Source organism: Triticum aestivum, chromosome 7D, assembly GCF_018294505.1.
Source record: "Triticum aestivum cultivar Chinese Spring chromosome 7D, IWGSC CS RefSeq v2.1, whole genome shotgun sequence".
Classification (NCBI taxonomy): domain Eukaryota; kingdom Viridiplantae; phylum Streptophyta; class Magnoliopsida; order Poales; family Poaceae; genus Triticum; species Triticum aestivum.
Window position 1 is genome coordinate 210,515,581 of NC_057814.1, and position 16,147 is coordinate 210,531,727.

General features: G+C 45.8%; 1 protein-coding gene across 1 annotated transcript; it reads right to left on the reverse strand.

Annotated features, from left to right (window-relative positions):
* Window positions 1-1,162: 1,162 nt before the first annotated feature.
* Window positions 1,163-6,460, reverse strand: LOC123164878 (beta-1,2-xylosyltransferase RCN11). The gene is made up of 3 exons (XM_044582489.1): window positions 5,525-6,460; window positions 3,575-3,724; window positions 1,163-2,293 (listed from the first exon to the last, which is right to left on the reverse strand). Exons 1-3 carry the CDS (start codon window positions 6,182-6,184, stop codon window positions 1,571-1,573), a joined length of 1,533 nt encoding a protein of 510 aa, XP_044438424.1. The 5' UTR covers window positions 6,185-6,460; the 3' UTR covers window positions 1,163-1,570.
* Window positions 6,461-16,147: the final 9,687 nt, after the last annotated feature.

Here is a 16,147-nt window from a genome sequence, read left to right on the forward strand (position 1 = left end):
TTAATCAAGCGAATGATTGCATTTCCATTTGAATTCATGCATGTATGTATGTAACCGTATTTTATTTCTAGACTTGGCGGGGCCGGGCATAGTGTAACTGTCCCCATCGATCGACCTCACGGTCGGGTGTACCACATAAGCCTGTTGTGATGTGAGCTTTCGGCTGTGTTTCATCCAGTGCAGGAGTTAATGGCCGTCGATCACTTGATGGCCATGTCGTTCGACCCGACGATGATATCGCGCGGCTAGTGGTTATATATGTATGTCTTCGAGGTAGGTAAATATTGTGATGTCCATGATGAGATCGACCACCCATTCACGCGAGCACATAGGATCGCGTGGGCAAGCGGCAAGCAAACTCGCGTATCTTGGACCCGTATGAGCAGCCATACACTGTTTGCTCACCACATGCGCTAGTAATCATCGCCGTGCACATGTGCATGCATGTTCCTCGAGAGATAAATATACTAAGAATGATATACTTCAACAGGGTCGCTGATTTTATAGCCGGCCCTATATTTCAACACGGTATTTTTTTTCCTCAAAGAGAAAAGAAAAACTCGCACAATCTCTCATAGCCTTCAGGCGCCGGGTCCAGACGGAAAACAAGAAGAAACCCAACCAAGGCGACCCCTCCCAGACCCAAGCCCAATAGACGTGGGAGCAGAGCCATGATTCCGGCCAGGGTTTCGAGCTAATCTCGGCCGGCAACACGGCACGGCACGGCATGTGCCCCCTCCTCACTCATACGAGACACATGCGCACGGTGCCCACAACCCAAACGCACAGCAACGCCGGCCCTTCTTCCAACCTTCCCTCCGGAAAATTCAAGACGCGGCTAGCTCCGCCAGTAGGTGAGGGCGATAAATGCCGGAGCACAGATGCTTCGATTTAACACGTCGAAGCAGCGCCTACGCCGGGCAGGCAGCAATGATACCGTCCAGGAAGACAATGGCTACTATCATCAACAGTGCGGGCTACAGCAACAGCAGCAGACAAAAGGAACAAGGTACGCAAGTACACGGGCGAGCGCGTTATGACTGACCCGGCACCGTCGATCCCACCTTCCAAAATGATACACCGCCGCTGCCCCGCGTCCGTTGGCAGAAATAATGGGCGCATCATACACCGTGCACAAGAATGTTCATCACGAACTGCGCAGTGGGAGGCACTCAACACTCGTATTGCAACACAAAAACGTTCAAGCCCAAACAATAAAATTACAATTACAGTTTGATCCACCCCCAGTAGCCAGGCCCAGGATCATGGCGAACACGTCGAGAACGGAATGGACAGTGTCAATTGGGTTTCTTCATGTCATCAGTAGCTTGTCAGTGGAATATCGGTCTACATCTGGCAGCAGAAAATTCCTCCGCCGAGAACTGGGGCTGTGTGAATCCTAGACGACGGGCGTGATTGAATGAATAACCAGCAGAGAGTGATCTCCAACTGTAACTGCAAGCATGGGCGTGGCTGTGTGACCAGTGTATATGAACTAAATAGAATTATCCACCCAACAATGCTCGTGGCTTTTCACGACGAATACCTCAACGTTAAGAATACCTCCGTTTCAGCATCCGAGACCTTTCAGTATATTCCCCAACTCATTGGTAACGTCTGGGATACTTGCATATGATCCAGGGAGATTTATGGCATGATATTCTAACGACTTCCAGTGTGAGATCAAGCCAAAATGTGGGCGTCGATAGAAGCTGCTGATTATCTCAAGAACTTTTGTGTCTGGCGTGGCTGAAACCAGGTGTGTCAGACCAGCCCCATGAGCCCCTATTATGACTGAAGCTTCCAGGATAGCCTGGAGTTGCTCCTTCATGCTCATGTGCGCAAAAAGACCATTCACGACGTTTATTTTGCACTTCTGACCTTTTGCCCACTTCTCAACTGCATCGAATACCTCCTGCTCATTGCTTAGCCTAGATTCAACCTTCCCACTGTGACGTGGGTGGGCCAAGTAGTCTTCTCTCCGAACAAAGAGAATCTTGAGTCCATTTGATGTTTTTTTAGGCGGCACGATCCCATCCTCCAGAAGATCAAAAGAAGCTATAATCATCTCCCCGAATTCAGACAACCGTGCAGTTTTCTGGTGGTCTGGTTTATTTCTAAGGGACTGAGCAGAGGCTCCTTCACAGCTGAAGCTTTCACTAAGCCCCTTAAATAGAGCAGTCTCATAGCCCAATGGTGAAAGAACTGCATGCCGGAAACAAACAGGGCCAGAGAAGCTCTTGGCATAGGTCACATTTGAAAAAAGTGCTTCCCATGTTTGCTCCAGTGGTGCCTGCGGATATCAGGTCATATCTGTTACAGACAAGCATATACATGGGGAAAACAAATGAATCATTATGGACAAGAATGATTTCACTCCTTACTTAGCAGATAAAATACACTCGAAACTCACAAAGTAGCAAGCAGTTGATATCAATATTGTTGATGTATAAATGCATAGCCCATCTTTCCCCATCAGCTTGAGCTTTTGAGTGAACTAGCTAGTGCATGAGCTCTACATGGTATCAGAGCCAAGAGGTCTTGAGTTCAAGACCCGGCTGGCGCAATTTAAAAAGAAAATTTGCAGCCCACTTTCTGTCCACGTTTAGGCCCGAGGGAGCCACACGTGAGGGGGAGTGTTGACGTATAAATGCATAGCCCAGCTTCCCCTATCAGCTTGAGCTTTTGGGTGAACTGGCTGGTGCGTGCAGTTCTACAAATACAATGGCAGAACTGAGCATATGGCTGCTCATGTTCTTGTGTTGAATGGGAAACATAAGTTAGTTTTGGTAGGAAGGATATCATACTGTAAATATAATGATAACACTGCTGGACATCTTATAAACAGAACTACCATTATTCTTCACCATCCTACCCTTTCTTCAAATGTTCTGACAAGGAGTTACAAACAGCACACACACACACACATCAACTATCAAAAGTATGGCAATGTTCTAACTATTCCATGAACAGGTGGTGACGTGATGAGATGATTGATGAGGCATGCCACAGAATTGTTTGGTTGACTGATTTTGGTAAGCTTAACTCATTAGAGTCAAAACTCAAACTCTGCCCGGTGTTCCATTCTTTCTTCAAAGTTTACTGAGTAGTTACAATAAACCGCACTTTAAGCTGCATATGATAATTCTGAACAAAGAGAATAACATGATAGAGCAACTGAAAATGCAAGCTCAGGCAGACGTGGAGGCATAGAGCTGTATGAATGGCAGAACTTTGGATCAGGTGTCAGCACAGAGTTCTCAGGAATTTGTATCTGTAGGAGATGTAGAACAGAAATACTAAGAGAAAGGGAAAGGATTTGGAAGAGTTTTAGATTGCAATGATCTCCTAACAGGGGCAGCAGATATGGTCCCAAATACCAAACGAGCAAAGATATCTATGTGAAAAATATGAACACGCTAACAAACAATAGATCAGGCACATAACTCTCAAGTTGATATTTTACCACCCAAACTACTGTCGAAACATACTAATTAATCATAACAAATGCAACACATCTCATGTAATGTACCAAGAGTCATAAGCATAGAATGTTTCTAAGTACAGTACATACCTTGCAATGCCCATCCACGAAAACAACATTAGGACGATCAGGTAAACTCGTGACTCTGGAACTAACATATGCACTGTACCAGTCTGTAATTGTGTGGAAAAGGTTTGCATACTCAAATCGTGTGACCAGAAGTGTCGGTTCTTCAATCCACTGCACCAAGTGTTACAACACAGTCACTAAGCAATTAGAGAAATTAGGAAGAATTCAAGAATCTATTCAAAATAATACAATCGAATAAGTACTGCCATATAATAGTCACAATCATGAAATAAATTAAATATCTGCTTGTCAAGAAGTTCATGTGCTTCTTCATGAAGAGTATAACACAAAGAGAGCCATTACATTGGTACAGTTTAATACCATGGAAATATGGCACCACTAGTTTTTTTTAACCATTCCTTGATATTAAAGTGCGCAGACATGCATCACTGGTATATGAGCACAATTGAAGCATAAACTGTGCTGCACCCAGTTTTACACCAAAAAATTTGCAATAAACTGAAACTGAACCAAATAGCGAACAGAATAACCACGATATTTATATATGCTAATAGTAGAACTAGGCTCTTACGAAGTACCCATTCAACCTGAGAACAGAAAGGAAAAGGTAAAACTCCCCACACTGATTATAGAAATACTAACATATGTAACAGTTTGATTGCTCAGTGATAACATCCCGGCTTACTCCCTCCAATTTACTTTTTGGCACATAGGCTTACAATGCTCATTGCAGCTTCCTAGACTATATGTTTGTTATGTTTGTATAACCCCAAGGTTCAACCTCTTACTTACCATGACAAAAATAAATGGCATTTTAAAGACAATGCAATAACTGAAAAACTTGTTAGCTGCAATTGCAATGTGTCATTATTTGTTTAAATGTGAATGAGTGTAAGTCTATATAAAGCCTGCTATGATTCACTACTTTCATATCATCATTCATTCCTATGTAATATGTGGCATGTACAGAGAGACACAGATGCCTCTTAAATTGCTTGAGGAAGTAAACTTGGGCATCCATGCACATGTGTAAGCCAAATAATCCAAATTTGCTGAAGACTAGTTTGTATGCAGTTACCAAATAGGGACTCTAAACGCATCATGAAACATCGCAATTCAATATGAGCGACCTATTTGAACTACCACACAACATAGTCGCTTTAACCCAATTGTTGGTTTCTTGAACTACCTTTAGTTCATGTAAAGTCCTTATTGAACTTCCCAAAAATTATCCGTTCTATTTCACACAGAGTCTGCATCTAGCACAGATAGCAGTTTCCTTTATTTGTATGTTTCTTCTTATTACTGGCATGTATGCAGTAATTATGGGATTACCTTTTTTATTTCATATCTAGTACTAATTATTCTTACCATTTAAGGGCTCTGATTTACATCTAATGTAAAAATGAGTTCGCATCATACAGGGGAGAGAATACACACCACTCGGGATATCTGATACTGAATTTGCAGCATTTAAGATTTAGGATTCCAAATACGATTTGTTGTCAGAGGTTGTTTGAGAAAAGTTGCTGGCAGTTACTGTTGAGGGACTATGGCTTAGATCATTTTCTTTTGGTATGCAGTATACACAGTTATACGCACTTTAGCCACCATCCACCACTCATCCCATAAGCACGAGTGGAGTGATAAGAGGTGGATATTATGTGAGCCGGAGTAAGATTACAAAGCCTTTTTTGCAGATAGGAATATCCTAGCAATCCTGTAATTTCTCACAATTTACCCTTTGTTTAGGAAACTGATAAATAAAGGAAATTAATACTAGCAAAGATAGCTAATCCAGCAGATTCAATTAATTCCGTACTCTTCAATTTTGTGAGATTACTTTCTAGGAAGATAGATTGTGCAATAATTCACTTCCGATCAATCACCAAACATACCTTATCAGTTATAGGTTGCTGAAACAGAGTCAGTTATCACGGCAAAGAATACCTGGGAGCAGTGGAGCTCACCGGGCGGCACGACACGCGCGGAGTCGAGCAGCGCTCTCATGGTGTGCGTCCCGATCCCGTTGGTGGGCACGTGGGCGTCGAGGAACCCCGGCTCGACCAAGGGCCCCCTCCTCCCCGCCGCCGCCCCCTCCACCACCAGCGCACCGGATTCGTACCTGGGCAGCTCCTCCTCCTCCTTGCGGCCCATCACCTGGTGGATCGGCTCGCCGCCGCGCGACATCGTGATCAGCGCCGGGTCGAGCCGCACCCGCGTGCCCTCGCAGATCGAGCTGCCCAGCGTCTCGCTGTGGTGGCATCGGAACCACCCGCCGCCCCCACGCCCCTCCGGGAGGACTTCTACGAGATGGGAGAAGCCGTTCCCGAAGTAGGCCTCGCAGGAGCGCGGCGGCAGCGATGGGTCGGCAGTCCAGGGGAGGAAGGACGGGAGGCGCGGCCACGGCTTCCGGGAAGACGGCTCTCGGACTCTCTCATGGGTCTGAGCTTCGGGATTCCCGGGGTTCGGGGGAGGATGGTTGGACTGGAGGAGGAGGTAGAGCGCGAAGGAGACGGCGTGGACGGCGAGCACGACGACGAGGATGCACGGGACGAGGCGGCGGAGCCTCTGGCCGTGGCTTTGGTGGTGATTGCGCCCGGCCATCATCGCCGGCCGCCGGAGTGTGCTCCGCGCCGTCGGGGTTCCGTAGATCCGGGGCCCGTGTGTACTCGAAGACGATGTGGGGGGAAGAGGAAGCCGTTACGCGTGGTGGGTAGCATCGGACGGTTGCTGGTGCGGTTGGTCATTCTCTGGACGGCCTCGATCCGGTGACACATTCTCCTTTTGCCTTTTGGGTCTCTGCCTTTACCAGTCGCAGGTGAGCTGTCGCCGGAGACATGGCATCGCCGGTCTTGGATACTGCTGCGGAGTGCGGTCGGAGCACGGCGTACCTGCCCAGTGTGCGAGTTGGGTCGCCTGCTGTGGATGCCGCCTAGCCGTCGGCATGTGATCGATTCCGAGGGAAGAGCGCCGCTGGACAAGTATTGTGTCAATTCCACTGCTCCGCAACGTTCCTCCTAGAATTTTCATTTGCTTACTTCGCTAAAAGATTGGGAAGATAATTTTCGTTCAAGGTTCAATTGTGCAAGAACACATAGGTTAGATTCAGATTGGTACAGTTGGGATTACGACTTAAATGGAAGAGGTGACTTACATCTTTGCATGCGGCAGCCAAATACCAGCAGTAGTAATATGAAGCAACTATTCTTAAAGAGTTTGCATGATTTACATAATTTTATTAGGCTAATGATGACTCGAGCCGGTCGACCGGCCACAGCCTACGCCGGCCGCCCCGTGCATCGTCGGATCCGCGTTGATCCTTCGCTACGCACTACACCACATCACTTGTTCGGACAACTCCCGTTCACGGCCACATGTGCCTCAGGGCCACCACATCACCTGCCCTCCTTGATCTACCTTATCCCTTCATGGGTTTTCACCGTGTCTTTCGCACCCCACGCGTCTTCCTCCCGTGTCTTTGGCACCCAATGCACAACATCTCGTCGAAGATGTCTGACGGCAACCCAGGGTCAACCTCCCCGTGTGTGGCCGCCCTGTCACGGGAAACATTCATCCCCGTTGCAAGGGATTAAGAGGGCTACTACTAGCCGAGGTAAAGAGATCCTGGCAACTCCTCCCACTGACGGTTGTGGCAACATTGGCAGGCGGCGGTGCCGTGAACGACAACAATGGCAGGCGGCGGTGCCGTGAACGACAACAATGGTGGTGCTACGAGCAACAGATGTCAATATTGTGACCCGACAATGCATGGTGCTGCAACCACCCGCACTGGGAGAGTTATGCCCGGTCGTGCGTGGCACTGCGCCAGCCCACACGGGGAGTTGCGTCCGACAATGTGAGAAGTTGCGAAACGGTGCCCGACGTGCTAGAACCGGTGGTGCGGCACCACCTGCACCGGAAGCTACCAACCAGTGTCTGACTTGCTAGAATCGGCGTGGACAACTTTTGGAATGAGGGAGGCGGGGGTCTGACGTGCTTGGGAACCGGCCCTCGATGTCCGACGTGCTGGAACCGGTGGTGCGCGGTGCTGCGACGACATGCACCAGAAACTGCAACCTCGTGTCCAACTTGCGGGAACCGGTGCTAGGCGAGTGATGGAACTGGTGCCCGACATGCTGGAATGGGTGCCCGGAAATGCTGGAACAGGTTTGGTAGTGCTGGTCAGAGTACTGCTCCCATAGTGGAGCGGTACTACCGCCCAGCATAGTGGCACTACAGGGTATACTTTTTCAGCACTTGGTACAATTTTGTTCTCTCCTCGAAACAGATAGAAAGATGATGTGGGTGCAATATAAATTTTGTGTACGTGATTTGGTTCCACCTCTACCTTTCAACGTGGACCCTCTCTTAATAGTATGGATTTCCCAAAAAAATAAAAGCGTCGGAAACACTGTCTTTGATCTTTTCCTTTCAGAGGGGTACCTAACCGTCTTGTGCCATTAGAATATGCATGTGTAACTCAAGCACACAGTTAGTGTGCAGATTTCGTTGTCATCAACACCAACACACTTAGGGAGGGAAATGCCCTTTCAGTCGGCGTTTGCAGGAGGGCTGCTATCCTTGGTCACGCGCAGGGAGTTGGCTGTTGATGAGGGCTCCAGGCGGAGGGTCCCTGCGGCCTTTTCCCACCAGATCTGAAGACGGTAGCCTCACTGTGTTGTGCTGGTTGCTCCTAGTTCGGTCAGATCTGGTGTTTGGCTAGGTGGTGAGGGGTCGGAAGCTCTAGACCAGAGGAAGCTCTTGGCTAGCGGCAACAGCCACATTGTCGGCGGCGTTCTAGGCGCATATTCCCTTCTTGGAGGCGAAGTTGAGGTTCAGCTCCCCCTCTCCTTGCCCTGCACCCGAGTGAAAACCTTCAATCCTCTTATTGGACGTCAGAGGCACCATTTTGGGTATGTGGGGAGGTGTGGACAGCGGCGTGCTTGGTGTGCTCCTGATGGCAGCTTGTTTCTTTCTTCGTGGTGACGCATAACCATGGAGGGCCGGCTTTCTCCTCAAGCCATCGTTTTCTCTACTCTGTGTGGTCATGTCTGTCCGGCGGGTTGACGCCCTCAAGCATGGGCGAGAGGGGATTGGGACCCCCTCTATGGCGAGTGTGATGGGACAGCGTGATGAGGGACGGTGGACTTGGCGAGTTTTCACCCCTCCTAGTGGATGCATTGCTCATTTCCTTTGTCGTGTCTTCTTAGGGTGCTCCCGTTCTAAAGCTAGAGTCTTCAGCATGCTCTATGGTGTGTGTGGTGGCTTGTATCCTGGGAAGGTTGCTTGTTGAGGTGGTTGTGTTCTCGGGGGAGCAGCTCCACCTTGCCAACAGTGCGGCGCCCTTCGATATAGGGCGAAAGGATAGGGGTCCCCTTCGGAGGTGGAGGCAGTTAGTGCTTCATCTTTTTCTTTGCCAACAGGGAACATTCAAAGGCGAGGTCCTTCCCGATGGCATGACTCCCCTCAAAACTTCTAGGTCATCAAGTTGTAGTCCTTTTCTTCTCTTTTCGTACCTTCTAGTTTTTCTTAAGGTCCGTTTATCAGTCGTTTGGGTTTGCATCACCGTGTTCCTTTTCTTTCTAGTTTGTATGTTGTGGCTCGTTGAGTTCCTCGTCAGTTGATGGCTTTGTTAATTCAAAGTCAGGCTCGCCTTGAGCCTTCGCTCTAGAAAATCACGCCGCATCCCAGAGGCACAACAAAAGTCCGAAAGTGCTCTATGGCATCAACTACAATATCTGGATCACATTGTAATCTTATAATCATGGGTATACTAAGTCGCGCTACAACTTGCTTCCTCGTGTGGAAAACCTTGTAAAGATTACCTCTTTTCTGCTTCAATACCTCTCGCATGCATGCTTATAGAATAAGGAATGTCTAGTTGCTTCTATCCGTCGGGTACCCTTCATAAACATGGCCTCCACAAATTATCATAAATCTCTTGCATAAGATGTCGCCCGGTAACCGGCTAACATTGTTGTGAAGGTATGCCAAGTTTATGAGGGGTACCTGGCTGAGAGAAGCAACCGGATATCCTTACTCTACATGCATGCATGTGAGAGATATTGAAGCACAAAAGAGGGAACAGTTGCAAGGTTCCCCACTTGAGGAAGCAAGTTCTAGCACGACCGAGTATAAACCCGATTAGATTACAGTGTGATCCAGATATTGTAGTGTAATGATGTTGAGTCCCTTCTGGATGCTTGATGCACTTGTCGAATGTGGTGTACTCACATGCTTTCATCAATAGTATTAGTGAACTTTTCGTACTTCCCTGAATCCAAGTTCACAACACTATAGTTGCAAATATCAGTTTAGTTTTATAGGAAAGAAATCCAATTTACGTGTCAGGTGACTAGTCTTCAGAAACTCATCGGCCCCATTTAATCAACTTTTTGGAATGTGATGGAAATATTCCACATTATTTGCAGTGATAGGATGGTCCAACAAGTGACATATTAATTTACTTATATCCAGAAAATAATGGTGTGCAAAGAGAGCCTTGGCTCAGTGGTTGGGCATGCGGTTGTGCAGCCTAACGACCCGAGTTCAATTCCTAGAATTGACAGGTGATGCACAGGGGTTTTCCCCCATTTATTGAGGATCAAGTTTGGTGTGTGGTGGAACCACTCATCAAAAAATATCTTGATACTCATTTAAAAAATTCTGAGGACCATGTTTATCTTGGTACTCATACTAAAATGGCCGTATGCATCCCTAGTTGGTGTAGAGGCCGGGGAAGTGAAATTCTCCCCCATTTTTGATAGCATATTGAAAGATCCCAATCATTTTTCTTGATAACTTCTTCAACCTACGTATTTTTCGTATAAATTGGATCAATTATTAATAAAATAAGGCGCAAACATAGGTATCAGATATCAGGAACATAAGCTTACCCGGGAGAAATGCACTCTGTGTTAGTCCTATCACTTAGCTTTTGCTTTCGCACTCCCTACTGATGCCTATTGCATGACTCTCATTCAGTCAAACTAGAAACTGTGTTTACAGCTGGAACGATGAATGTAATCCTACTATTCTTTAAGGGTAGGGTCGTCTGAGTACGGTACTATGGACATCAGGGCATATTGAATATAGTCATATAATTTGGTGTGCTGACACACCCAGAAAGGTTTCTACCTACGCAAGGAAAATGAAGAAAGCAAGCCAAATACTGAAATGTATTAAGCTATCGATCGGGGGACATAACACTATGAGGGTTGTTAAGGCGGGGCTAGGAGCTTGATATGCTGCCGACTCAGAATCAAATGAGCACAGGGGACCCTAGCCAACATTCATATTTCTACCCACCGGTGGATGATCGGTCACCTTAGTTCCAATTTAGCTACTGTTCATTTTGTTGAACTCCAAGAAGGACCGATTGCTACGTACTCTTGAGAAACAAGATGTTATGACGCCGTTGTGCCCGCGGTCCAATGATCCACCTATGTTTGTGTCGGATCTTATCCATGCTGCAACCAGGCCGTGGAACATGGAGGTGATCAGAGAACATATGTATGAGATGGACGCCGAAGCAGTAGCGAACATTCCCATCAGTCATGTTACCCAGCCGGAAAGAATGGAAGAGGATTTTTCGTATCACATTCGTATTGACTTAACAGGATCCGTCTCCCATAGTAATATTATGACAGTCTCTCTTGCCCCTTCGTACTTACTTGAAACAGGAATTCCTTGGTGCTCAACTGCTTATTCTGCTTTTCCTGGTACCGGTATAGATAGATAGAAAGCGCATTCAATCCAGAAAAGGATCAACTGATCCACCTCTTTACTTTTTGGTTTTTATTCGGCTGTTTCAGCATAGGTTGCATTTTAAAACAAAAGAAAAGTGCAAGTTCCCACAGGCGAAGAGCTGCTTCCGAGAAATCTTTTACCCCCTTTACGCCCTTCGGGGCTGCTAACAACGAGCTAATACACAGGAACGGCACGGCTCCTACACCTCTTAACTCCAATAATAGAACCTGGTCCCACATCCCTTGCATTTGATAATGAAACAATCAGAATTTGTTGAATTGAAATATGTTCAATCTCATTTCTTTTACCATTAGCTTAGGGGGATCGGGTAGCGAGCGCTCTCCTCGGCAAAGCAGACAAGAAGCAATTCCACCATTGGGAACGGCATGCCCCCTTCCCTAGGGCTAGAGGTATTTACACGCTGCATTGAACCTAACGCTAGAGCGAGTACTACGATGAAAATCACTTTTACGAGCGATACCTTTGTCTTTGGTGCTTGAGTTGTCCTCCCAGCGGTGTGGTCCTCGGTTTCGGAAATGACATATTGAACCGGTATCTTTAGCATATAAAAAATCCTTTGTTTGATGGCATCCCTCCTCTAAAGCTGCTTCCTTCCTTTCCGGTTCGTAGTGGTTACGAGCAGAAGTGCAATTCAAAGCTCATTCAATAGTTGTATTAGATATATTAGATATAGTGACCCACTAGTTCGAGATGCACTGACCTTGGCCATTGTCTGCTAACTATGGTCATTATATGTCAATTCGGATGGCACACCGGAAGCAAAGATTAGGGGATTGCCAACTTGAATGAATGTAATCCGGTTACAGTGTAGGGGAGATTTATTATTGAGTTGATAACGCACTCTGTTACTAACATTGAGAACTATGCCATGGAATGGAATATTCCCATTTCTGATTGTTGAAAACAAATGCGACTTTCAAAAGGCACATCAAATGTATGGACACAACGATTTGCCCACTGATTCATTGATTCATTAGCTACGCCGCTTTTGTGAGTTCCACTGGCGTGAAACTCCAAAGGGAGAGCCCGGAGGGAGCTTATTCATTCCTTTCGTGGCTTGCCATGGTTATTTCCTTGCCCAGGGCACAGTCTGGTTATCTGTTTTGTGCCTCATCGGGCACCAAGGGTTTATCTTATGAATGGTGCGATCCGGCATCCTTGAAGCTCGGAAACTCCTCTCTGTAATTTTGACCATGAAATTGCCATTTACCCTTAGCAATGAAGAAATCTATTGAACAATCTGTTTCATTGCAATACCTCGCTCTAACAACTCCTATTCCCACGGCATTACCACAAGGATTTCCTGTTTCCCCGATCCACCAGCTACGTTCGCACACTTCCAAATAGTAAATGCTCCCGCGGTTGGAGTTGAGACTTTCTTATCCCTCTTGTTACGACAGATCGAGCATATGATTCTTTTCTTGATTGAAATCATTCAGTTTTCCTTGAAATCATCACAAAGTAATTGGAAGAAGAAGTGCTTGAGAAGCTCATGGATATATTCTATGGTGGCTTCTCCAATAGTCCGAGCCATAGCTTCATTTCATTGTTTCTATAATTTTCTTCACTTTATCATTGCCCTCAAGTACAAGTAATTTCTGACAAACGTTCTTTCCCATGGTTCGGGTGGGCACGGATATGGATGGCAGGATAGGAGTGAAGATCCCTCAGCTAAGGGCTAGACCGGACATTTCACTGTCTGATGACGAGTGGCACACAAATCAACCTGAGAAGGATTCTGCTATGTCAAAAGTGTTTATATAAATGAATTGTTTAATGCCAAGATGCCAATAGCAATGATGGATAAAGCAACTGAAGCACTCTCTTCTGAAAAGCCGGGGACTCTCCTGGCAAAGAATCTGAACGATTTGAGTTCTTTTCTGAGAAATAAGAAGATGCAAGGCATGGATCCAAGCCTGAAGGCGACGTGGAGTGTTATTATTATCGTTACTCCAGAGAATGGAGGCACTCTCTTCTTGCAAAATGCAGTTATGAAATCTGTAATCTAGATGATTCTGGTTGAAGGGGACGATGCAGCCTAGCGGTTACAAACTTTTTGTTCGATTCAAAGAATTTCCACTTGAGTAAAGCTATGGTGGGAAATAAACTACCAATTAGGCAATGTGCGTCTCTATTTCTTGAATTCTCTGGTCTAGGCAACCCGAAAGCGTTGTTTAACAAAGACAAGTCTGAATTTGAAACGCAATCCGGCAGAGAAAATAAACTTAAGTAACCACCAGTTGAAACTGAGCGAGGATGCCTCTCCTAATGGAAGTTACGGGCTCAAACAATACCTAATGGTAGGCAACTTTGCTACCCGAGCATCTCTTTCTTATTAAGAACGACATAAATGTTGATTTTCTACTCTCGGCAGTAGGTAAGGGGGACTATGCCCAATAAAATAGGGACTACGGTAGGCATGAAATGAAACTTCTTATCTTAGGTATGGAATTCCTCCACATTAAGACACCAACCTGCCCTTGACAAGTCAATAATCAATCACTAGATTTAGGATCACAAGCTGATGTGATGCTTCATGTCGAAATGGGTTAGTCTGCATTTGAGAGACCCCACCTAGCTCTAAAATGGTTTCAACCTTTCCTCGACCTCATGGAATGAACTAACTCATATGCAGTGAGCATATTATCATAGACATCCCTCACGATAGCGAACTTGAATAAGAAGCTGTTTCGACATCTACTTTATCCCAAGTGCAATAATGCTTCAAGTATGGGTTTTTGAATGCATTCCTTGCTGACTGCGCGTCATCTTCAGTTCACGATTGGGGCTCAGATGGAGACTGATGAGATACAGGCTCTGGCTAAGGTTGACATCCAGGCTCTAGACAAGCGATAAGAGATACGTTCTGAAGGATCCAGCTAAGAAAATGAAATGGGTTAGTGGGAACAAGCAGCTAAAGCGCAAAGGTAAGGATGAGCTCAAAAAGTGCAAACCTGAATGATAGCTAGTGGTGGATTGAGACTTTTGAGCTTCTCCATCGATCACTTTTGCGGAAGTTGAGTCCTTTCTTTTTAAGCAAGTTCAAATCCAGCAAAAAACGAGTATCAATCTGTCCCAAGTGCGGACAGGAGAAGCCAGGTCGAATTACGACATTGAATTGAATTGAGTGGCCTCTTCCCTTCGCATCACAGCATCAACCCTGATCACCTCACTTTACGTCAATATTGGTGAGCATGCCACAAGATGTATGATTTGATTGGTTACTCAAGTGTCTAAGTGTAAGTTTCAAGTATTCTTCTTATGATAGACTGAAGGCTTATCGACGCGCGAAGGTTCTCTGGATTGGTTGTGGTGAGCGTTGGGCGAAGGATTGTCAGTGTAAAGCTACTGTTCAACTCCATGTTGTTCAGGAAATGGCGGAATTATCGCGGAGTACTGCTGCAGGCTATTCTATGTTACAGGACCATGATGACTCTGCTTCGGATCTAAGGGTCCTCTCCGCTGAAGCTAATCAGAAATCTCCTGCACTCCGTTCCATTCAGTTAGCTTGGTCAGTAGTCCATAATTTTGATGTTACCCTCTTTTCTTGGTCGACTCGGGCAGCACTCATTCCTTTTTGAATGCATCAGTGGCATCTCATATTGAAGCTAAAATTGTCATCTCCTGAATATGTGCGTCCAGGCAGCATCAATTTATCACCTAATGGTATCTTTGTTCTACCGGCACATACATTTCAATTTCCTTGGTCAAAGGAAGTCACCTTTTCTTTTTCCTTGTTTTCATCATGCGTCGATTCAACATTTGTTGAACTTTGTAGCTTCAAGGACATAGTCATTCTCTCAAGATTCTAGTCATGATATTGCTTAAAAAGAAGCCAGACTTACCTATATTATCAAAGGACCCAGTCGAGCCCTAACTAGAAAAGTGCATGGGTGACCAAATTTAGGACAAAGTAGGCGCGGAAGATCCACATGCAACGAAACATCCCTCACGAGTTCCAAACCTGACCTTCTTTAAGCTACTTCGACTATGGAACCACAAGGAAAACAGAACACGAGCGGGAATGTGGGACTGGGTCCTTCCATATAGTTGGCTTGATGGCCCTTGTGGACAGAGTCTGTTCTCATTAGAGAATTGACCTTAGAACTTTGTGATCAAGACCCGTGGTTAGTCCAGTAGAAACTTGATCTCCGGAAAGGAGGTCCGCTTATTTACTTATCTGAAAAAGCAAAAGGTAGGTAGGTTGTTTCAGAGAAGAGTACGTGGGTTTTCACATAGCCGGATATGAAAGGAGACCCTAATGAGCAGCTTTTTTTATTCGTAAACCCTTGTTTCTTTGCTTATGGAATCAGCCAGTGGTAGGTCTTGGCGATTGAATTCATCCCATTTTACTTTGTTGAGTGCGATCTGGTATTGACTTGCCCTTATTTTCCATCGATCGGGTAGTTAGTTAGGTCCCGCGGACAAGAAGTCCTATATACTGAAATAAGAGGGACTCCTTCCAGGCATCACCGTTAAGGTGCTCTTTTGATATATTTCTATACCTTCCCCTCCCTTTCCTCTGTATCCGGGCCTACGTGAACAGCTGCTTGCTTATTGAAGAAGTCTGCGCACATGATTGGAATATGGCTCCCGTATGCATGCTATTCTGGAACTGAGGAATGCCTTTCTATGGTGGACCCTGAGGTCGGACTCTTGTTGCTTGATTCAAAACCGGATTCAATAGCAGCAACTGATACATCCATTTTGCATCATGCTTTTATATTGAAATTTGTTGCATTATGGTCTGTTATTACACATTATGTCACAATACTTATGCCTTTTCTCTCTTATTTTACA

What these genes read in the sequence shown, in the direction of transcription:
- LOC123164878 (XM_044582489.1), bottom strand. Translation starts at nt 6,184, where the DNA reads ATGATGGCCGGGCGCAATCACCACCAAAGCCACGGCCAGAGGCTCCGC. An exon ending in GTGAGCTCCACTGCTCCCAG is followed by an intron (nt 3,725 to 5,524) that starts GTATTCTTTGCC and finishes CACTTGGTGCAG; the next exon opens with TGGATTGAAGAACCGACACT. An exon ending in TCGTGGATGGGCATTGCAAG is followed by an intron (nt 2,294 to 3,574) that starts GTATGTACTGTA and finishes TGATATCCGCAG; the next exon opens with GCACCACTGGAGCAAACATG.